This window comes from Corylus avellana, chromosome 4 (assembly GCF_965113065.1).
Source record: "Corylus avellana chromosome 4, dhCorAvel1.hap1.2, whole genome shotgun sequence".
Lineage (NCBI taxonomy): Eukaryota > Viridiplantae > Streptophyta > Magnoliopsida > Fagales > Betulaceae > Corylus > Corylus avellana.
Window position 1 is genome coordinate 28,722,033 of NC_142493.1, and position 24,522 is coordinate 28,746,554.

Below are 24,522 nucleotides of genomic sequence, written 5' to 3' on the forward strand. Positions count from 1 at the left end.
CAATTTTATAGGTTTTAATAAAAATAATTATGTAATTTCATATGTTTTAATTATGGCAAAATTAGAATAGAGGGTATCAAAATTTTATGTAAGACGCACTTGGCATAATTTCCGTCCAATTAAACAAAAATTAGTAACAGAGAGTCTGAAATTTATTTAAACATTTGAATTTAAATTGAAAAACCTTATGGATAAAATTTATTTAAAACTTCACCAATCTTATATGTTGAGAAGTAGTTCAAATTAAAAAGGGAAAATTATTAAGGCAAAAATTCAAACTTCAAGGCTCGATAGCAATTAGCAACAACAATTTCTTTAGAATATATTTTTTTCATTTTTCTTACCGTGTTAAGAGGATTGTATAAAATTATTCTCGATACAATGAAACCCAATTATTACTCTAGAATAACACATTCTAGAGTAATTGCCACCAAAAGATTGTATCAGATGGTGGTCATTGAGATAACAAAATCTAAATCATTTAATTTAAATATAGAATATCAAGCTGACCCTTGAGAGAGAAATTGGATCATCCATTCTTGCACAAATGAAATTGAAATTTCACCCAACTTGAGCAATTGAGAAACTACATTGTCATTAACGGAAATGGTACAAAAAAATTACAGCATGTACAAAATTGTTCTACTACCAATGATGGTATTGCGACATAAACAACATTTTACTTGCACAGGTCATTTACATGAGAGCTTAGCTGCCATTAGAATTAGCAGAGATTCTCCCAGTTATCCTTAAGCATGGACTGCAGCTTCTTCAAATTCTTCCTGATCAGCCTCAGCTTCTGTTGCTGAGATTAATGATGCAGAGTGGATCTTTCCAGCATAATCCAGCCGCATCAAGATTACTCCCCTGCAGAATATATTTGTTTTAAGAAATCTAAGTCATGATCATGGCAATAATTAACTACTTGATACACAAAATAAGGATTTGTTGACCATATATCCGAAGTGGATCACATCTTAGTACTTCCACTACAAAAATACTAAATAACAAAAGGTAAAGCTTCGTAATTATCATCCTAATTGTTTCAAACAACTAAATTGAGCTTAAAGTTGAAGTCCATTTAGGGAGATATATGGACAGCATGTCACAACAAAAATACAAAATTATTGGTTTCAGCACAAGGGATAGAAGGGGGGACTTGTCAGAGAAATTTTCTTAATTTCCTCTTGAAGCACATAAAATGTGTTATGTCATTGGAAAACAGAAAAAGGACACCACCCATATAAATTTAGGTAAGAAAATGGTTTTAGTGGGGAGGGGTGAACTTGCAGTGACACATCATTAATAAAAGTAATTTCCCATTTCTGTAAAGGCAGACAAGTTTTTCAAAGCATATGTATTTCAGAATACAATAAATCTTACAACATATGTACCTTGCATACCGAGACTGTATTGAAACATCCCGAACCTTAAATCTGTTGGCTGTACCACTTTGGCTAACTAGAACCACTTGTTCATCACTTTCTCCATCTTCTGCTAATTTATAATGATAAAATGTATATAATATATGGAGCTTCATTACAAAGCGTGACGAAAAATAAACATAGATACCAGAAGATTAGCTTCAAGGAATACCAATAACATTACCTGACAAGGAAAATCCAACCACAAAGACTGCTGCCAAGCGGTCCTCTGCTGAAAACTGAAATCAGGGCAGCGGAAAGGCCATAAGAGAAGCTACTATGGCACTTGAACTAAAAAGTCTTACGTTTGAATCAGGAAGATAATATTATATTCCAGATACCTTGTATCCTATTAAACCAACTCTATTCAAAGCTGATGAACGGAAGCTGCTCAAGGGCACTCGCTTCCCAAAACCGCTTTCGGAAACAAACAACAGCCATGGGCCTTTGAGGCGTTTAGCACTGTGGAAATACATTATTAGAAGTATAAGATAAAATGCCCAATCCTTAATTGTCAAGTCTAACTGATCTACCAACACTTAATTCTTACATGATGCTAATTACAAATTAGTAAATTACAGATAACAAATATCCAGAATAACGATAACTAATTACCTTCTTGGGTTAGCTTCTGACACCACTTCCAAGTCTTTCCGTATAGCTGCTGGTATAATGTCCATGCTTGCCATCTTATCTTCTCCTTTTAGTCTCATGGCCACTGCACCCCTTGTATTTCTGCCTTGCGCTCGAATCTGAGCAACAAAAACGGAAGTTAAAGGATACACTAGTGAATTGTGAGAAGTATAAATATGCAGAAAAGGAATTGAAGAACAGTATCAGGGACGCATAATAGCAATAAGAATCATGATCTATGTTATGATATGACTAAAAAAATCGCAGGAAGAGACTTGCAACAAGAAATTCAGTGAAGTTCCTGTAATTTATTCCCATCAAGAAATTTATTAAATAAACAAGGATGAGCAGCATAACACTTGAGTTCTTCTCTACCATGACGAGAAGCAGGAGCTTCCAAAACAGCAATCCAAGACCCAGAAAGCTCAGCTAGCCCACTTGGATAGCTGTCTAAATCTTATTTCTATAATCTATGGCATTGTTTCAGATCTTTCATAATTCATGTGAATTTTAATGAGCTTGCGAGGTTTACACTAAAAAGGATTGGTGTGATCAATAGCTACAATTCAGGGTTGCTGTGGGCTATTACAGATAGAATTTAAGAGTCATGCTATGCAGCTTTTCCGACTTATTATCAGAAATCAGACCTGTGGTGTCTTTAAGTTATCCTGAATTTGCACCCCTAGTATCTCATGGTCACTTAAAACAAACCTGTGGTGTCTTCATGTATTGACTGTGAACACATCATGATCATTAGCATGTTTTCTGTTTCTTTATGGCTGAACCTACCTCTGTATTGCATGGACCAACTAGAAAAGTGATTCCTTTTTGCATTATCGAGCATGGACTAGAATAGTTATCTACTCTTCTTGCTGCGTCTGAAGATGTCTTAATATGCAAACAATAATGAATCAATTCAAGACAGTCAAACACTCGCTATTAAAACTAAAGAATTAATTAAATGCGGGAATAGACTTAGTTAATAGTTATTCACTTCTATTATATAAACATTAGTTAAGTACATGGGAAGTACACACGAAGGATCCCTGAAATAAATCAAAAAAGCTCCTAGAACTTAAACCAACCAAGAAATGGATCACGCCTAAAGCTTCAAAACAGGGATAATATTTTAAATATTACAGTATTTCAAATTTAATAATATTTCCTGGTGTGAGGCAAAGATTTAACTGTATATAGGCCACAAAAGCACTAGCACGGCAAGAGAGTAAGAAATAACAACAACAACAACAATAATAATAATGATGATGATAGAGGTCGTTCCAAATACAATATTAGTTTGAACAGATTTCCAGCTTATAATTAAAAGAGAAGGCAATGTAAAATAACATACAATCTCACAAGAACTTAGCGTGACCATTCCATTCTGCGAAGCCATGGCAACAAGGTCATCGTTTGTACAACAACGAACCCACTTTAGCTCGTCACCAGGAACCTGTCAAGTTAATGTATGAGGCCTGGAAATAAAATCACATAAGGAATTGTTGACCAACATGCAAGAATAAAGCATAAAAGAAGAGAACAAACCAACTGAATTGCTATGATTCCTGTTGACCTGATGGATGAGAAAGAATTCAAAGATACTTTCTTGATGTAGCCATTCATTGTAAGCATCAGTAAAAATTGATCCCCAGTAAAATCACTAACAGGAATAACAGATGTTATCCTCTGACCATCAGTTAAAGATAAGATCTGCCCCACAAAAAAAAAAAGAAAAAAAAAAGAGGCATTTAGCAATTACCAGAAAGAATCACTAATAAAAGGGAGACCGATAATGTGAATACCTGAACAAGTGGTGTGCCAGCAGCATTCCGGGTGCATTCCGGAATTTTATATGCACGAGCTGAGTACACTATTCCCTTATCACTGCAAAAAGAAATTCATGTAATGCTTCCTATATCTAAAAGTCACCACATGAGGTGCAAATGCAATAAAGATTTGCAATCCTAATGGAGAATGGAATAAATAAGCGGGGCAACAATCAGGATCAGAGTATCTGGAGTCAGATGACAACATTTATCATAAATTAGCAATGATCTAAAAAGCAAGTCCCCAAGTCTGAACAATATGTTTTAACCAGCTTACTATCTTTAACTTGAAAGCAGAAGGGAGAACTAATATTTGCTCTGAAGATACAAGCTTATGGAGGGACATTGTAAGGAGTCATTATAGTAATCAGGGATAAACTCCAAGCTAAAGGCAACTGCATATCTTCACATAATCTTGATTTATCTTACATAAACTCCTGAAACTGCTTCAGGACAATTGAACCAGCTAACATCTCACCTTTTTCTCACTGATTAGGAGGTTATCTTGTATACTTCCTGTGTACTAGGGTTCCGCCCCACTGTTCTATTTACTGATATTGAATTACTTATCAAAAATTAGTACCTGAAATATAGGATATGGTCATGAGCATGACAAACAATAAAGTCTGACATTGCATCATTTACCCTTAGCTTTCCAATGGATTTACCAATTGTTCCACGATTTTGAAGATTAAAGGTGTTAGGTTTCATCCGCTTAACATAACCTTTCTCACTAAGCACCTGAAAAATATATGATAAAATGAGACAAATCTATTTCCAAAACAAAAGAATTGGCTTCATGAGAATAATGTTCTTATGTACCAAAAGCATTTCTTCATTCGGAATAACATCGATGTCCTCAAGTTGGCCATTATCAGTATCCTCCAACATCGAACGCCTTGCACTGAAAAACTTGTTTTTCAGTTCATTTGCTTCTTGCTCTATTACCTGATATTAATAAGAAAACATGGGGACAGGAAGGGGGGGTCAGTAAAGTATTTCAAAATGGGTCACAGTTTTTATTATAGCAATTGTAACAATTGACTCAAGCATATCCAAACAACACTAATACATAAGTAGAAACATCACCAAGCTGTTAGGGAAGAAGAGGGGGAAAAAAAAAAAAGAATATTTAGTTCTATGGGATGGGCATGCTTGCTCGAGATTTTCTTAGGCTCCTGATCTCGTAACTGAAGGTTCTCTTTAGCTCTTCAACTTCATTGACAATTAGTTAGCATGTTATGCACATCCATTGTTGTCACTTTGAAATTTAACCTTTGGATTTCAAATTGAATGCTCTGATGTATCCGAGAAAAAAAAATAAAAAAATAAAAAATAAACACAGCAGTACCACATATCATCAACTCAAGAATAAGTTGTAGACAACTATATGTATAGATCTCAGAAAAATATTTATTTCTTTGGTAGTATTTATTTTATAATATTACACCACCGCCCAAGTATTTCTAGAAACAAATGTTCAATTTCAAGTTTCCAATGTTTGTTCCACACCAATCAAAGCATACATGAACACTGTCAATGGCATATCATTAACCAAATATGTACTTTTACCCATTTTAGTAATACATATGCAAAAGAGAAAGAGTTCAAAGTAACGAGGTTACATGGGTTGAACTATGGGATATGTTCTGCTGTGTTTGTACTGTTAGTATATCTCTCAAATTGGCATGACTGACGCATTATATATCTATACCAACATAACACTAGCTTATAACCACTGCTTCCTAGCTAATGATAAAAGAGATTGCAATGCCCATCATATATAAAACAAAAGAAAGAAGGGGCAGGTGGAGGGACTGAATTTTCAATAGAATATAGCCAAAATTCGTAAAAGCAAGCAGGAAAAAAAAAAAAAAAAAAGAGCTTGGACAGATGAAAACAGCAGAGAGAGAGAGAGAGAGAGAGAGAGAACATAATGAGCAATTAGAGGAGCAAAATAAATACATTGTGTAAGCTCTTTGTTAGAAAGACATTGTCCTTGCCAAATCGAAAGAAGGAAAATAAACATGATAACAATATAACAATAGGAAGAAACTAGATACCCAAAAGCAGATGACACACACAAAGCAAAGGGTCTATTTCAACAGACTTGTAACCACAAAAACTAAAAGCCATCGAAAATCTAGATGGTGACTAATCAAAGCACATGGTATCAAAATAATGACAAGAAATTGTACATATCGTTGGCAGACAAAGATGAAATGTAAAAATTGCAATGTTAGAGCACATACAATTTAGGTTAAGTTTGAAGCTCATTAACTAGAACAACACAAAGTGGCGCAGAGAAATGTGACCCAGTGCCAGAGTTATAAACTTGGGCGAAGACCCAGAATCACCAAAAGTAAGAGATACATACAAATAACCTAGCATTTACATTTGATAGCATACGTACTCTTCTACATAAAACAGAATATGACTTGGCCTTTATTATAATGTCTACCTGTAATATGTGCTTCCTGCTTGATAAAAGTTTCTCTAATTCAGATATTTGGTCCATCAAGGATTTACTTTCATCAACGAACTTTTTTCTCTGCACAATAAGGAGAATAAATATCTGTAACGATTTTATGTAATAATTAAAGCAAAATACCACTGTAATTATAATAATTATAATATTAAACAACCTAAGAAATCTTGTTCAGCGAAAAAGTAGTTAGATTATCTTAGAAAAAATCACCAGAGGGGTGCAACCTAGTACACGGATTGTATAAAAGCGGTACACCCATAGAAATAAGAAAAATAGAAACTCCTAAAATTTAAAAGTTCCAGAAGCTGTCCAATCATAAAGAGATTTGATAAAACTCTAGCAAAAAGGAAAGAAATTAATAACTAGCAGAACCACAAAGCACCTCAAGAAGGTTGAGTCTTCTTAGACTAATGTCCAGTATAGCTTCCGCTTGTTTCTCAGATAGATTATATTCTGCACCATGTAAAGGATAGACTCTGAGTGAATAGGAGAAAACAAAGAAAGAAAATAGTACGAAAACAAACTTAAAGATAGTATCTGTTAAATGATACAACTGACAGGCAAATCAAGCTAACATGCATAAGCTTGATGCTTGGAAGCTCGCTACGGAACTTTTCGTACGCTCATGAGTTACTTTAACATTAGCAACCAAAGCTATCATTATTTTAGCATTAAAATCACCATTGATAGGACTTTCACAGTCCATTCATGAACTCTACCATTTTTTAGCCCTTAACTTGGCATTTCAGAATGCAAAGCCCAGAACATGATCTATAAAATTTGTAGGAAGCACCAAGTTTTACTTGAATCTCGTCATGGCTTAAAAAGCAAACCTTGGAAATTCTCCTATAGGTTTACTTTGATCCTTTGACCATTTATTCCTTATATTGCTATACACCTTTATAGGTATCTCAAAACTATAAAGTTCATTGGGGCACGAAAAGAATAACTATCCCAAAAATATTGAAAAATTGCTACACTTGTTATGCTTAAACAACTCTAGCATTTGCCATGCCTCAAGACAGCCTCAAGGGTCTTGAGGCATGGTTTGATGTGTTGCCTCCACCAAGCACTTAAGGAAGAGCCCAGCTAAGCCTTTGGCTACATGGACTATAGCAAGATAATGGGAAAGAACTGTCAAGAAAAGACATTCTAGTTAATAATGCAAAATTATCATAGACTCAGTTTTTCTGCCTTTTCAGTTATATAGTATATCAGCAAATGGAAGTCTGGAGAAGACATTGATTACTTAATGAGGCATAAACTGAATTTAATTATAATTAAGTTGCACTCACCGAAACAGGAGCGGGGGAGGAAAGCTAAAATCAGAAGGGCAAGATCAAGAATGAGGAAAAAGAGAAACTAAACTCACCATTTCTTAAACCAGCAGATGCAATTGCATTGCTTGAAGCTTGCCTTATTATATGAATAACTCCATCCAAATTATCAAGCCCCACGACAATACCCTAAGTATACACAATTAAAAAAAAAAAAATCTTAATAACTGAAACAATTGATGAAAGGCAAATTCATTACCTATAAAGTAATTTTTGGTTCCCAGCTGCCCTGGAAAAATATATATATGTTTGTTCCCCAGTCAATTTCAGATACTTAAAATTTGAAGGACAATATAATTTAGGTAGACTGGTGCCATGACATGAAAAAAATTTAGTAACAGACGTTTGTAAGATATAAATAATGAATAGATCCATTCATTAATATGCAACGAGGAAAAAAATATATATGTTTGTTCCCCAGTCAATTTCAGATACTTCAAATTTGAAGGACCATATAATTTGGGTAGACTGGTACCATGACATGAAAAAAATTTAGTAACAGGCGTTTGTAAGATATAAATAATGAATAGATCCATTCATTAATATGCAACATGAAAAATAATGAAATCATCTCAAGTTCTCAACTGTTCTCAAGGCACACTGATACACACACACACAAAGTACTTGGTAAATGGAGCCAGTAAACAGCACAAATAAAGTCAATGAGATTCACAACATAGACATAATAAAGAGGTAGATTCATTTCAAATGCAGTCTGAAAAAATAAGAATAAGTCATCTCATGCTCTCATTCCTTTTAAGGCTAAAACACACACATGCATGCACACAAGCAGGCACGGACAGCTCGCACACAGACAAGCCCAAACACATTATTTGTTGGCAAGATAATTTAAGCAACGATGTAGTAAGACAAGTCCAGCATACCTCGACAATATGTCTTCTTTCCTGTGCTTGTGAAAGCTTAAACCTAGCGCGTCTCTCGACAACAGAGCATCTAAAATCTAAGAATGCTTGCAGTAGTTCCTTCAGACCCATCAGCTTCGGTTGTCCATCAAGAATTCTGTGAAAAAGTTAAACATCATGCAAATCCAAACAATGTATTATGACATATCATTTGAGCAGAAATGCACAATAAGCAGAAATCAGTACAAATAAATTATAGAAAAAATTAGTAAGCAGCAAATCAAGAAACATGTGCAAAGAGAAAGCAATCTTTCTGTGGTTTAAAACACTCAATATCTTCTTTTATCTTCTTCAAGGCCGGAGTCTTATTGCAGGTCTGTTGTTGGCACCAATTGGTTTTTCTCTACTTACATTAGCTGGTTTTGGACTACCTTCTTTTAAACATATTTCAACACTAGATGCACAAAATTTACTTTCCCCCTCAACTTTTCTGTAGATATATCAGGTGTAAGTTTGTAAAGATCAACAATTGCACATGTTAATAGATTTGTAGTAGGAAGATTAAAGGGAGAAGAGAAGGCTACTGTATTATTCAGCTTATTCTTAACCTAATAGAAACATCCTAATATATAGGATTAGGGAAATATCATAATGACGAAACTGGCAGGATGGGAGTTGGCAATTTTCGAAGGGGAGGATCACAGTCCGCTTCTAAGCTGTCCAACATTGGGACTTAAAGGAAAAAAGGGGAATCAACCCACTGACAAGGTCTTGAAAATGGTGGAGGAATTTAGTCATGTTGTGGGTATCTCATGCGATGGGTTTGAAGGGAAGCTTTTGGAGTTGTTTGCGACTATTATTGCAGAAAATGAAGGGAAAGGAGCAGGAATGATCTCAAATGGGGGAAAAAAAGGCTCAAGGGAACTTAATAATTTGGTAAGTTCTATCAATTATGATGGTAATAGTTGCAGGGCTAGGGTGAAGGGAAGGGCACAAAGAGATTATCCATGAAGCCTAGGATAATCTCTTGGAATGTGAGGGGGCTCAATGAGGGCAATAAGTGTTTGAGGGTGAAAAACATGCTCAGACAATGGAAGGCAGACATTGTGTGCCTTCAGGAGACAAAAATGGAGTATATTTCCAGGAGTTTTGTGAGAAATTTGTGGGGATGTGCGTATGCAGACTGGTGCTTTGTGGCAGCTAGAGGAGCTTCGGGTGGAATCTTATTGATGTGGGATAGAAGGGTGGTCACGAAGCTTGAGGTTTGTGTGGGGGAATTTGTTGCAGCCTGCTCGTTCAAGAATGTGGAGGATGATTTTGTTTGGGCCTTTGCGGGGGTTTACGGTCCGAATTTCGATTCCATTAGACATCGTTTATGGGAAGAGTTAGCTGGTCTCATCAGTTGGTGGGAGGTGCCGTGGTGTATTGGTGGTGATTTCAACGTCACTCACTTTCCTAGTGAAAGGGCGGGGGGAGCACGTCTCACACGAGCAATGTCGGATTTTTCGGATTTCATTTCTGAGCAGGGGCTCATGGATCTTCCCTTGGCTGGAGGTACATTCACTTGGTCTAATTCTTACTCACGGTCTAGGATTGATCGTTTCCTAGTCTCTCCAGAATGAGAAATCAAATATCCTGGTGTGTTACAGAAGAGGTTGCTTAGACTATGTTCGGATCATTTCCCCATTTTGCTTGATTGTGACGCCATGATTAGGGGTAAGAGGCCTTTTAAATTCGAAAACATGTGGCTGAAAAATGTTGGTTTTGTCGATAGGGTACGGGCTTGGTGGTCGTCTTATAGTTTTTTTGGCTCTCCAAGTTTTATATTGGCCAAAAAGCTTAAGGCGTTAAAGGAGGACATTAAAAGATGGAATGAGATGGAATTTGGTAATGTAAGTGCAAGATGCTTAGAGAAAGCGGAAGAATTGAAGAACATGGACAGATTGGAGGAGGAGAGGGAATTAGATGAAGAAGAGAAGGAAAGAAAAAGGGTGGTTATTAGGGAATTGGAGATCTCTCTTTTACAAGAAGAAATTAGTTGGAGACAAAAATCCAGGATTCGGTGGCTCAAAGAGGGGGACAAGTGCACTAAGTTCTTTCATCGGATCGCCAATTCTAATCGTAGATGCAACTCCATTGAGTCCATAGCCATTAATGGATCTCTTTCCTCTAACCAAGACCTCATCAAGGATCAGGCGGTGCAATTTTACGAGTCCTTATTTTCGGAACGTTGTGATTGGAGGCCTAGGGTGGACAATCTTGCTTTTGATATGTTGAATGCGGATGAGGCCAACCAGCTAGAAGTTCCTTTTGATGAAAAGGAGGTTTTGGAGGTGGTTAAAGGCATGGACAGAGATAAGGCACCAGGTCCGGATGGTTTCTCTATGGCTTTCTTTCAAGAGTGCTGGGAGGTGATTAAGGAAGACATTATGGCGGTATTTTCAGACTTTCATACTCGTGGTAAGTTTGAAAAAAGTCTTAATGCTACTTTCATTTCTCTCATTCCAAAGGTGCCCGGGGCTTCCGAGTTTAAGGAGTTCCGTCCTATAAGTCTTATAAGCGGGACTTACAAGATTATTGCTAAAGTTCTCGCTAATAGGATGAGGAGGGTTGTGGATAGGGTGATTTCAAAGCCTCAAAATGCTTTTGTGAAGGGCAGGCAAATTACGGATTCGGTCCTTATTGCAAGTGAATGTTTGGATAGCCGAATCAATTCAGGGGAACCAGGGCTGCTTTGTAAATTGGATATGGAGAAGGCTTATGATCATATAAATTGGAAGTTTCTATTGTATCTTCTCAGGCGATGTGGTTTCGGGGAGAAATGGTGTTCATGGATTGAACGATGTATTTCGACTGCACGCTTTTCTGTATTGATCAATGGTACTCCCTCAGGGTTCTTCAGAAGTTCTCGAGGGGTAAGGCAGGGGGATCCATTGTCTCCCTTCTTGTTTGTCATTATTATGGAGGTGTTTAGCAGGATGATTGCTGCCGCCATTGATAATGGACGTATCTCGGGCTTTTCTGTGGGAGCCAATTTGCCTGAGAGGGTCACCATCTCTCATCTTTTATTTGCAGATGACACGTTGGTATTTTGTGGGGCAAATAGGGACCAAATTCGCTCTATTAAAGCTCTTCTCATTTGTTTTGAAGCTGTCTCAGGTATGAAGGTGAATATGGCTAAATCAGCCTTGGTTCCGGTAGGTGAGGTGGCTATTATGGAAGAATTGGCAGGGGTTTTGGGCTGTGGTATAGCGTCCCTGCCTTTGAAATATCTAGGGCTTCCTTTGGGCGCCCGGTTTAAGGCCAAAAACATTTGGGATGATACGTTGGAAAAAGTTGAGCGTAAGTTGGCCAGTTGGAAAAGGTTATACCTTTCTAAGGGAGGAAGGGTCACTTTAATCAAGAGCACACTCTCTAACCTTCCTACTTATTTATTATCTCTCTTTCCTATACCTGCTTCAGTGGCCAAGCGAATTGAGAAGCTTCAACGTGACTTTCTTTGGGGTGGTCTCAACGAAGAGTTCAAGTACCATTTGGTCAAGTGGGACAAGGTATGCTCTCCGATCTCTAAAGGTGGTTTAGGGATCAGGAAATTGAGAGTCTTTAATCAAGCCCTATTAGGGAAATGGCTATGGCGTTATGTGCATGAGAGAGAGGCTTGGTGGAGAATTGTAGTGGATGCAAAGTTTGGTTCCGAGTGGGGTGGAACCAAGGCTGATTTAGCCACCTCACCTAACCTACCGGTAGCCACCTCACCTACCGGAACCAAGGCTGATTTAGCCATATTCACCTTCCGAGTGGCGTTGTTTGGAAAATGGTTCCTCAATGCATTGTGTGGTGCCTATGGTTAGAAAGGAATGAGAGATGCTTTCAGGATTCTGAGCGATCCTTGGAGGAACTCACGGCCTTCTTTTTCCATACCCTCTACTCATGGACAGCGGCTTGGCTCGCTCCTTTAGTTATTAGCTTTCTTGATTTTCTTGTTCTTTTCTCTTCTTCTAGTTAGTCGTTTCCCTTGTATACTTCCTATGTACTAGGGTTGCGCCCCTCTGCGCTTTTGATATAAAATATTACTTATCAAAAAAAAATAATAATAATGACGAAACTACCATCAAACTCTAATGACTTACTAACCCTAATAACTCTTCTAACACTCCCCCTCATGCTGGATCATATAAATCCAGCTTGGAAGAAACAAGCAAATGAAAAACACATAAAAACATACTCTAACACTCTCCCTCAAGTTGGAACAGCTTGGAGCACACAATACAAAGACCCATAAAAATAACAAGAAAATTTGCTAAAATTTCAATGCCAATTGAAAACTCGTCAGAAACTGCAACAGGCGATCAGCCGATAGGATCTCACCGGAAAACAACAAGGACTGGTCGGAACCCATTGCAAAACACCAAGGCCAGTCGGATCTCACCGCAAAACACCAAGGCCGGTATAATCTCGCTAGACAACAACGGGTTGAAAACCACCGCAAAACACCATAGCCAATCGGATCTCACCGCAAAACACCAAGGCCAATCGGATCTCGACAACTAACAACGATCACATTTCATGTGATCAACTAACGAGTCTTGCCGGAACTCGCAGGATACAGGCAGAACATGCTTGAGACACCAAAACCAAGTTGAAATACTGCTGAAAAATCAAACAAGAACCTTCGCCGGAGATAGACAGAACACACTGGCGACTCCAAACACAACAGCCACAAAATCAATCGACGACCACAGAGCAACTTTTCAACAGCATAGACCACGCCAACACTAACAGAATTTTTTTTTTTTTTTTTTTTCGATGGCCATTGCAACATGCCAGCCACCTTACACCAACCACCACAAACCATGCCGGCCACCACAAATAGCACCAAACATCACAAAAAATACTAGAAACTTAGAAAACTAGTAGGACACACCACAAAAACCACGTAAAAACACACGGCAAACTTTTTTTTTTCTTTTCAAACTCAACCATGGACAACATCTTTCAAGGCACTGCCCGTGTGGACTCTAAGCCAACATGGGCGGTACTGCCACCAGAAGAACACTCACCAAAACAAAACAAACAACAGTGGAAAACTAAGACTACAAACAAAGGAACAAGGAACTAAACCCTAAGGCTCTAATACCATATTAATAGGATTGTAGCAAGAAGATTAGAGGGAGAAAAGGAGGCTACTGTATTATTCAGCTTATTCTTAACCTAATACAAACACCCTAATATATAGGATTAGGGAAATATCATATTGACCAAACTACCCTCAAACCCTAATGACTTACTAACCCTAATAACTCTTCTAACAGAACACATAAGAAACTGCAAGGCAACCAAATCAATTGTTCAAATCCAAAAACAAAAGTGTATGTACTAGCACATAACCATCTTGAGAAGGGTGAAATATGTACATCTCTCCAAGCCATAGTTCATACTACAAGTTTATTTGATTTTCCACAGACACATTGACACACACCAGTACACCACATGCATGCAGACAGGTGCATGCCCAAATAGCAACAGGAAAACTGTGAAGTCATTGACAACAGAAGTCCAAAGATACATCATAAGAAATTAAAAATCATTGTTGCAAGCACTTCCACAAGAGATTCCAAATAATTAAAAAAATATAACACCACTTTTTTCGTCATCCCAGACTTCCTTTTCTGGCTCTTGGAGGATGCTAGCTTGCTGCATGACAAATAAGAAGGATACAACTCTTAAACTAGGGTCTTGCATGACAAACAACATAGTGGTTGCGTATTGCCCATCTTTGACTCTAAGATATTAAACCATCAAAATTATTATGTAAGACAACACCCACGATTAGGAAAACTGCTTCACAGCAAACAACTACCCAAAGCATACCAGAAACTAAGCAACGGGAAGACACCAAACATATGCCAATTTAGATGGGGCCCACACTCACTGAATGCCTCTGGCCTAAACAGGATCCAGACAACACTTTTAAAAAGTTGCTAGGAAGACTTATCTCCCATTCTAGATGTTGGATAAACCATTCCATTAACAAAAAGTACTATGAATTGCAAACCTGACCAAAAACAACACGAGATTTTGAAAATCCTGGAATTTGCTAGATATTGTGCTGCCTATTAAGAGGCTCCTTGAAATATTACTATGGTCAATAACGAGGTTCCATTGTTTAGTTGCTAGGTTTCAAATATTTTCTGCATAATTATTTCAGCTAGAAGTCAGAATGATTGTTTCTTTTCTGCTTTCATGGATGTTCAGTGACTTCTGCATACGTAAGTAATTAGCAATCTTCTACATTTAATCATCAAGACAAGGAAACCCCCATCCTCCATTAATATCTTAGGCAAATAAAATAAAAATGGGATAGATGTATCATGCAATTGATACATATTGAATATGTCTAAATAGTGGAATTTCTAATTTTTCAGTTATACTATTGCAATGGGTCTAGATATTTGTTTCCATATCCTGTAAAAGAATTCTTTGATTGCCTACCTCAGTTCTTTTGGCCCTTTTTGATAAGTAATAATGCATTAAAAGAGCGCAGAGGGGCGCAACCCAAGTACATAGGGAGTATACAAGAGAGCGACTAAGTAGGGGAGATAGAAGAAGAGAATATAAGGAGAAAATCAGAAAAGTTGATCACTAAAGGAGCAAGCCAGCCTGAAGTCCATGTGAATAAAGTGTACAAAAAGAAATGAATGAGGTCCTCTAGATTCCTCAACGCATCTTCGAAGCATCTCGCATTCCTTTCCTTCCAGAGGCACCAAAGGAGACAAAGGGGAGCCATCTTCCAAACCACCGCACTACTCGTTCTCCCACCCGCCCACCAACTAGCGAACATCTCTTTTACACTTCTAGGCATAACCCAACACATGTTAAAGCGAGAAAAGATAACATCCCACAACTTCCGTGCGACTACACAATGAAGAAAAAGATGATCCACGGACTCCCCATCCACCTCACACATATAACATCGATTAATCACAACGATGCCTCTCTTCCGAACATTATCCAACGTGAGAGGTTTCCCAAGGGCAGCCGCCCATGCAAAAAACGCTACTCTCAAAGGAGCCTTGGTACGCCAAATACTTTTCCACGGAAAGTGATTAGGAACCTTAAGGGCAAGCATCCTATAGAAAGAGCGGACCTCAAACTTCCCTTTACTTGAGTGAATCCACCACATCCGGTCCACCCCTTCCCCCCTAATCAAAGACGAGTACAAGAGCGAGAAGAAAGAGGCTAAGGCCATCTCCTCCCAATCATGAATACTGCGGGTGAAAGTAACATTCCAGTGAACCATCCCATTTACACACTCTCGGATATCCGCAATGGAAGCGTCCTTATTGCAAGCAATATTAAAAAGACCCGGGAAGACATCCTTGAGAGACGTCTCACCACACCACCAATCCGCCCAAAATTTGACCTTCCCTCCCACACCAGGATCTAATCTGAAGTGACCCCGAAACGACCTCCAAACTCCACAAATGTGTTTCCATAACCCCACCCCATGCGTTCCACGAGGAACTTTAGTGCGCCAACCCCCCCAAACCACCCCATACTTAGCCACCAAAATACTTCTCCACCAAGCTTCTTCCTCATTTGCAAATCTCCATAACCATTTCCCCAAGAGAGCTTGATTGAAAAGATGCAAACTCCGAATCCCTAGCCCTCCCTCAGCAATTGGAGAACACACCTCATGCCAACTTACCAAATGGAACTTAGTCTCATCCTTGAACCCCCCCCCATAAAAAATCCCGTTGAATCTTCTCAATACGATTCACCACGGAAATGGGAATGGGAAAGAGAGACAAAAGATAGGTGGGGAGATTGGATAGAGTGCTCTTGATGAGAGTGAGCCTTGCCCCCTTAGACAAATAAGAACGCTTCCAAGGGGCCAACCTTCGAGCAATTTTCTCCAACATGTCATCCCAAATAGCCAACTGCTTGAAGGACGCCCCTAGCGGAAGACCCAGGTACTTCAAGGGCAAAGAACTAGTACCACAACCCAAAACACCAGCCAACTCAACCGTCTCCACCGAATCTCCGACTGGAACCAAAACAGACTTGGCCCGATTAACTTTTAACCCTGAGACCGCCTCGAAACCAATAATGAGAGCTTTAATAAATCTGACATTTTCAGATGATGCCCCACAAAACACCAACGTATCATCAGCAAATAGAAGATGGGAGACAGAAACCCGCCCAATGTCCCTGGCACCCACATAGAAACCATTGATGAAACCTCTACTGATAGAGACATTAATCATCCTACTGAAAGCCTCCATGGCCATGATGAACAAGAAAGGCGAAAGAGGGTTGCCTTGTCTAACCCCACGCGAACTCCCAAAGAAACCGGAGGGTGAACCATTGATCAACACCGAGAACCTCACCGACGAGATACAATGTTCAATCCAAGAGCACCATTTCTCACCAAAACCGCACCTTTTTAAAAGGTAGAGTAGAAACTTCCAATTCAAGTGATCGTAAGACTTCTCCATATCCAACTTACACAAGAGGCCGGGATCCCCAGATCTAATCCGGCTGTCCAGGCATTCATTGGCAATAAGCACCGAATCCAAAATCTGTCTTCCTTTGACGAACGCATTTTGCGGATTGGAAATGACCCGGTTCATGACTCCCTTCATTCTATTGGCTAACACCTTCGCAATAATCTTATAAATCCCCCCCACAAGGCTAATAGGACGGAAGTCCTTCAGATCGGATGCCCCATGCGACTTCGGAATAAGAGCAATGAATGTAGCATTGAGACTTTTTTCGAACTTGCCTCGATCATAGAACTCCACAAAAACAGCCATGATGTCCTTTTTGATCACCTCCCAGCAGTCCTGAAAGAAAGCCATAGAAAAACCATCCGGGCCTGGGGCCTTATCCCTATCCATCTTTTTGACCACCTCCCACACCTCCCTTTCCTCAAAAGGAACTTCCAGACTAGAAGACTCTTCCCCTTCCAACATATCGAGATGAAGATTATCCAACCTCGGTCTCCAACTAAGAGTCTCTGTGAAGAGCGTCTTATAAAATCGAGTAATGTGACTGCTAATAGCCTCTTGATCAGAGATAGCAGTGCCATGAATGATCAGAGACTCAATATAGTTCTGTCTTCTATTGGCATTAGCAATCCGATGGAAGAATTTGGTACACTTGTCACCCTCTTTCAACCAACGGATTCTAGATTTTTGCCTCCAGCTGATTTCTTCTTGAAGGAGGGAAACTTCTAACTCCCTAGCAAGCATCCTTCTCTTCTCGATCTCCTCCGTGGATAAACCTCTCTCTTCCTCCACCCTATCCAAAGCTTTGATATCTTCCATACGAGCCTTAATACTAGCCCCCACATTGCCGAACTCTTGAGCATTCCATCTCCTAATGTCCCCCTTTAGTGCTTGCAACTTCTTGGAAATAATGAAGCTCGGCGTGCCCTGGAAATGATACGAATCCCACCAACTGCGCACTTTGTCCACAAAACCCTCCTCTTTGAGCCACATGTTCTCGAATTTGAAAGGCCTTTTACCTCCCGCATGAGAATTACAGTCCAATATAATAGGGGCATGATCGGAGCAGGCCCGTAGCATCTTCTTCTGACGCAAATCTGGATGGCGGGCTTCCCACTCCGGGGAGACAAGAAAGCGGTCAATCCTAGACCAAGAGTTGTTATTAGACAAGTAGAAATCCCCCCCACTAAGGGGAGATCCATGAGACCCTGATCCGATATGAAATCACCAAAATCCCTCATTGCCGACCGCGAATGAGCTCCCCTCGACCTTTCACTAGGATGAAGGGTGACATTGAAATCCCCGCCGATACACCACGGCACGTCCCAACAGCTCATGACCCCTGCCAACTCCTCCCAAAGAAAACGCCTAGCAATGACTCTGTTGGGTCCATACACCCCCGCAAAGCAATGACTCTTTTGGCCCTTATTCTCAAATGATTTCTCAAAGGCTGTCCACGATTCACACATTTTCTGTGGCATTTCTTCTTTAATATTTTCAAATGCAGTAAAAGGAATTCTTAACAATACACCAAAATGGCCACATTTTGTGCTTAGATTCAACACACAGCTCTTGTTCATAAACAATATCGTGTGTCTATCATACATCTTGTACCTGTAATTCTTTGATCCAATGAAGAAAAAAAATACTTCCACCTCATCTATGTTATATTCAGTTCTGAAGTCATAACACCCATTAAAAGCACTCATTTCCAGCCAATATATTGAATTTTTGAGGGCCCAGTACACAAAGCTCAAGTTTAATACAAAGGACAAGTAAAATCAAGTTTTATTCATAAATCGAAAACTGAAGAGTAGTATCAGATTTGCTTCACTTAATAGACGCGTAACAGAAAAGAAAAACCTTTAATTCCAATCAATATTTTGTAGTGAGGGGAGAAAATACTCACCCTACCATATTGCAGCTGAAACTAGACTGAAGAGAAGTGAGGCGGCAAAGATTATTAAGGACAAGCAACGGTTCAGATCCCCTTTTTAGCTGAAAAACAGATTTAATGAGTCATGATCCAATAAGTAGAATGTTTTTAACTAATAGATCTTACCATCCTATTTGAGTTGTTCGAAATAATTGTCCTCAACAACTAGTAAATATTCAGAAAATCTCAGCACTTGACATTCTACAAACCTCGATGACTACACGCATTCCAGATCGATCACTTTCATCCCGAATATCACTAATGCCGTCTAAACTCTGTTTAAAAGAAAACTAATTACAACTGGGAACCAATTAAAATTATTACGTGAAAAAATTGCAGGCAAACAACATAGCCAATTCCAAAACGCAACAAATAAGCAAAAATAAACATGCTGGCCCACAGGGCCAACCAAATAGGCAAGTAGGTATGCTCCCTACACTATTGGCATGTTTTCAAATCCTTGGACACAGTACTTGGATTGGGCCTGCTCAAGTGACGGGAGTTTACCCGCAAGGGATTCCTCGTCACCAAAAAAAACACTGAACAATCTATATATCAGAAATATTGAAGGCAATTAGAGATAAATTACAAAGAAGACAATCCAAGAGAAAGCAACAACACCAAAGTTTACTCATGTCACATTTAATAGTTGAAAAAACAAACACTTATACAAAATTATTTTACAAGCCCAAAAAAAAAGAATTAAAAAATGGAATGATATTGTACTTAGTTTAAAAGTTGGAGTTCAATAACAAAAAAAATATATAAATAATAATAATAAAAAATAAAAATAAAAAATTGGATTTTTCTATGCTAAGTATAAAAATATAATTTTTGATTAAGTATCAAAATATCATTAAAAAGTGCAAAATGTGTAACCCATGTACACACGAAGTATATAAGACATACACCTAGTTAGGAACAAAAAAAAAAAAGGTCAAGAAAATCATGAAAACCAAGCAAATTAAGATAGTCTTAAGTCGTTGTCTAGTAGAAAAGAGTATTGAAGGAGAATGACTTTAGTTTCACAACCATCCTTTTGCAGTCTTCAAAACTTCTGTAACATTAGAGTGGGCTTTTGTTGCTAAAGGAGGGAAGCGGGTTTCTTTGCTGGATTATTTTCTCTCCTCACCACCATCCTCCTCTCAGGACTTGCAGAGGGCAGTGCTAGTGTAGATAAGGGGAAAGGTATTGTTTCTGCTGAGATGAATGGATGTAATGTCAGTGGCGGGGACAGGAGCGATTCTCTTGTTAATGTAATCGCATCTTGCTTGTATATGGAAGTGTTCTCTGAGGAGGAGCCCATTCCGTTGAACTCCTACCCCACGTTTGCTAATAAGAAAAGTGCAGGACAAAGTCTTTAGTCTGAGTATTGCATACAGTGAAGGAAATTCGTCATATTGTGGGGCTTTCATGTTGAGGGTTTTGAAAAGAAGATTATGGCCTTGTTTACGACCATTGAAGCGAGTCACTCCCAAAAAAAGTTGGCCTTGTTAATAAAGAAAATAGAGAATTAAGAAGATTATCTTGTTCCATCAACTATGACTTGAAAGGTTATAATGGAATTATTACATTTTTTCTAGGTAGATACAACTCAGAATTTGTACAGGATTGAGCTCGTGAATTCACCCTTCACCCAAAATTGATGATACATGGAGATGCCATTTGGTCCATATAGGATAAAATAGAATTGTTTGTAATGCTGCCTACCTCAACTGGTATGGCAGTGTTTGTATTGATAATCATTCTTGAGTTTATCTCAATTACAAGAAACATATCATATCTAACTTAATCTCTATCATAGCAATACAAGATAAATACTGTAGCTGAATATTAGAGTTCTATCACGAGTATTCTTCTATTGACACTTGATGTTTATCTTCCTTATCTTCATCCTCAACGTTGTCACTAGTTGTATGAGTTTGATCTGATCTAATAGTCCAAAGACTATTTCAGAGTGCAAATTATAGATAGCACACAGAACACCACAAGTTTATTGGAACTAAAAAAAAATGAATGGCTTATTAAACAAAGACATTGTTCTCCCAGAAAACATCATTCTGATACATGTAAAGCTGTAGTAAGGTATGCTAATAGTACAGTGAGTAGAAAAAATATTTGAAATGGAAAATTGAGCCAAACTGAAGATGTCAAAGAAAGGATTAACCTTCCATATCCATCTAGACCCAAGTTCCAAACAAAGCCATGTGGAACCTAAAACAAATAGTCTAAAAACTAGAGAATGGTTGTCAATTGCCTTTAAAAAAGAAAAGGAAAGGGAAAAAAAAAAAAATCATCAATCACATGCTGCATTTGATAGACAGACAAATTGTAGTTTTCCTAACTGCATTACCTTGTTTTCCACAAGTTCAGCTATCTTCTCTACCAGGGTAGCTTTGTTGGTCTGATAGGGTATCTGTTTCATTAAAAACAGACAATGAAACAACCAGTTCAACTTTTTAATGACAAGATGACAATGAGTGTATACGTCATGCAAAATCCTATAAAGCAGACCAAGATCATCACCTCTTTTATAATAATAGCAGTTCGTTTTGTTTTAGGATCAAGCAATTCAACATCAGTTTTCCCTCTCACTATAATACGTCCACGTCCAGTTCTGTATGCCTCTAAGATGCTTGACAAAAAAAAAAAAAAAAAGATCATTCACCAAAAATAGTTGGATACGTTAAAATAAGCATTAAGCCATATGGAAAGCTAAGCAATTTTACAAAACAAAAAAAAAAAACAAATGATACAACTCTAGAAGACTCTAGCCAAAAGAACGAAAGCAAAACAGAATACAGGTGTCACTGACCACCCCGTCCATACAAACTACAGTGTAACCATCGCAATCAATAGAATGGATGCATATGTCGGACCATGAGTTGCCATTCCACCTAAAACCAATTGGTGTTAAGGGAGACAAACTCGAGTCTTTTATGGACCTCAACATCGCGCAAAACAAGCTTGTTTTTAGAGCGGTCACAGGGAGCAGTATTGTGTCCCAACAATCTCTCCCTCATGATGATGCTCCTGTGACTCGATTCCATAAGTTCCTAGCTCTGATACCAATTGTCGGACTGTGAGTTGCCATTCCACCTTAAACCAATTAGTATTAAGGGACACAAACTCAAGTCTTTTATGGACCTCAACATCGCGTCAAGCAAGCCTGTTTTTAGAGTGGTCGCAAATAGAGGTATTGTCTCCCAACAGCATATAACAGAATACACAACACCAGAACCCAACATCAATTGTAAGTCATTAGTCCTCAAATCACTCAAATATAACATAGCTAAGACAAATTCTGCAAACTTACGTTGCAGGATTAGACAAGATTAGAAAAAATCGGGGGGCAAAAACAACTGGGAGAGGAAAGAGAGAGAGAGTAATCCCCACTAAAGTTTGTAGAGAAGACGAGCAGAGACACATTCTATCTTAATGCATATCACTTGTGTTCGTACAGAGGAAAAATAGAATTATACTTACCCAATGTTTCCCATAATTATTCCCCCAGTTGGAAAGTCAGGTCCAGGCATGTATTCCAACAATTCTTGCAGCTAACACAAAGAAAAAAAAATTAGAGAACTCAAGTTAATGCATTTGTTCCAGTTTCAATAACAATGTAATCAGTTCTAACTTAACCAAAGCAATGACGACAACCAAATTGCGGTAAAATCAGCTCTATTTTGATCTAGCTAGTTCGGCAAATGAAAGATATTTGACTAACAGATTATCTTTTCAATGCCAAGAAAAGCTAGTTAATTGCCCCTTGGCAAAAAAAAAAATTAATTTGACTTTTCCAGTTGCTGCCTTTCAACACATGCATGTTTCAACATGGCATGCTCACAAATTCAATAATTTGTAGGCTACCAAAATCATGCTGCGTTTTTCTTCTTTTAATAGGTAAATTAATATTTTATTAGAAAAGAGAGAACTTAGAAGACATGTGAAGTCTACAATTCCCTCAAAAATTACAACCTGAAGTTCCAAAAGAACAAGCAAATAAGCTGAGTTTCAACAATGTTTAACACCAAATAGTTCAGACAACTCAGGCCAGAAGATTTATCAAACCACAGGTCATCATATTTTGTCATAGCCTTGACTGGTAATTCTTTTTTTCCCCCTTGGCTTTCACGGCATTGTTGTACTGCCTCAAACTAAAAGTCTTCTTAGCCAAACCCATCATTGGCTTTTGTACAACATGGCCAAATCATCCTGGCACAATCAGAATGTCTCATCATTTCATTCTTTTCTATAAGCAATGAATTTGTTGAGAAAAGAGAGAGAGAGAGAGAAGAAAAGAAAGAAAACACAACTCTAGGACATTGGTAGTATGCAAAGAAAACACCAAGAAAGAAAAAAAGAGAAAAAGAAGAATATCTTACATCTAGTTCTCAATTCTTTGTACCCAAAACCTATTGAAAGCACACATTGAATCAAAACCTTTCTCTCTTGCCTCATATCCATCTCATCATGAAAATAATATTTTTCATCATCCATTAATTTTCCATCTCAAATAATTCTACCTTCCTGTCACTAAAAGATACCGCCACCTTGTTCCCAAGCTTTCTCATCCTATCCTCTATTATTTCTTTTTGGAATTTATATCTTCCTCTTCAACCAAACTTGCATTCTGCTAATCTTTGTAGTCATACTCTCAGTCTCCCATCAAGAAACCCCATTGCCCGTACATGTTACTCTTCCACTTGCTAGTTAGAACTCATACAATTTTGAAGGGCAATGTGAATCTCATTAGCCACTCACAAAACCAATCAAATTATAGTGCACATAGGAAGAAAGTGCATGTCAATTGGTTATTTAAAATTCAGGATCATATATCAAGAGAAGATGTTGATGATAAGTTACAGTCCAACTGTCCAACTATATGATTAGGGTACGTTTGGTACCCAGAATGGCTATTCCATTAGGAAAAAGGAATAGCTTTTATTAAGAATTAAAGAAGTAGGAATAGAATAACCTTGGATAAGGATAGAATCCTTATCATATACTCTAACACTTGGAATAGCCATTTCCAGGAAAATAATTATTACTTAAATTGAGGAATAAGTCATTGAAATATCATTAAAGGCGAAAAGCGCGGCCCAAACATACAGAAAGTATACAAGAGAAAGCCTAATTAGGAGTAGAAAAAAGTACAAGAAAATCATTAAAACTAATCACCAAGAAAATCATTAAAACTAACATTCCACTATTCACTTTCCTATGGAATAGACATTCCGCGTACAAACATACCCTTAGTTTTCTCATCAATAGCAATCCTAGTCAATATTGAAATGAAATCGCAATTCAAATTTATAGAGAGTTATACCAATGAACTAAGCTAGAGTTACTTCAAATTCCAAAAGCGAAATGAATACTCCAGAATATTTTTTAAATTTTAGACCTTAAATATTGCATTTGAAAAGATTGGCCTTAAACTCATTCCAAGCACACTGTAAGATGATTAAAAGCAGGAACATTCCTCCCCCCAACACACACACACAC

The 24,522-nt window shown here is 38.1% G+C and overlaps 1 protein-coding gene across 1 annotated transcript in view; it reads right to left on the bottom strand.

Annotated features, from left to right (window-relative positions):
- Nucleotides 1-553: 553 nt before the first annotated feature.
- GYRA (DNA GYRASE A) overlaps nt 554-24,522 on the bottom strand; it is a 30,691-nt gene continuing 6,722 nt past the window's right edge. The window contains exons 8-26 of the mRNA XM_059589697.2: nt 22,504-22,574; nt 21,544-21,652; nt 21,371-21,433; nt 19,227-19,292; nt 18,991-19,079; nt 8,593-8,728; nt 7,744-7,837; nt 6,754-6,824; nt 6,345-6,434; nt 4,706-4,831; nt 4,467-4,624; nt 3,860-3,941; nt 3,603-3,767; nt 3,409-3,510; nt 2,040-2,176; nt 1,766-1,886; nt 1,609-1,663; nt 1,395-1,494; nt 554-867 (exon numbers count right to left, since the gene is read on the bottom strand). Coding sequence (XP_059445680.1) covers nt 750-867; nt 1,395-1,494; nt 1,609-1,663; nt 1,766-1,886; nt 2,040-2,176; nt 3,409-3,510; nt 3,603-3,767; nt 3,860-3,941; nt 4,467-4,624; nt 4,706-4,831; nt 6,345-6,434; nt 6,754-6,824; nt 7,744-7,837; nt 8,593-8,728; nt 18,991-19,079; nt 19,227-19,292; nt 21,371-21,433; nt 21,544-21,652; nt 22,504-22,574 — 1,953 coding nt within the window. The 3' untranslated portion in view covers nt 554-749. The remainder of the gene's footprint in view (nt 868-1,394; nt 1,495-1,608; nt 1,664-1,765; nt 1,887-2,039; nt 2,177-3,408; nt 3,511-3,602; nt 3,768-3,859; nt 3,942-4,466; nt 4,625-4,705; nt 4,832-6,344; nt 6,435-6,753; nt 6,825-7,743; nt 7,838-8,592; nt 8,729-18,990; nt 19,080-19,226; nt 19,293-21,370; nt 21,434-21,543; nt 21,653-22,503; nt 22,575-24,522) is intronic.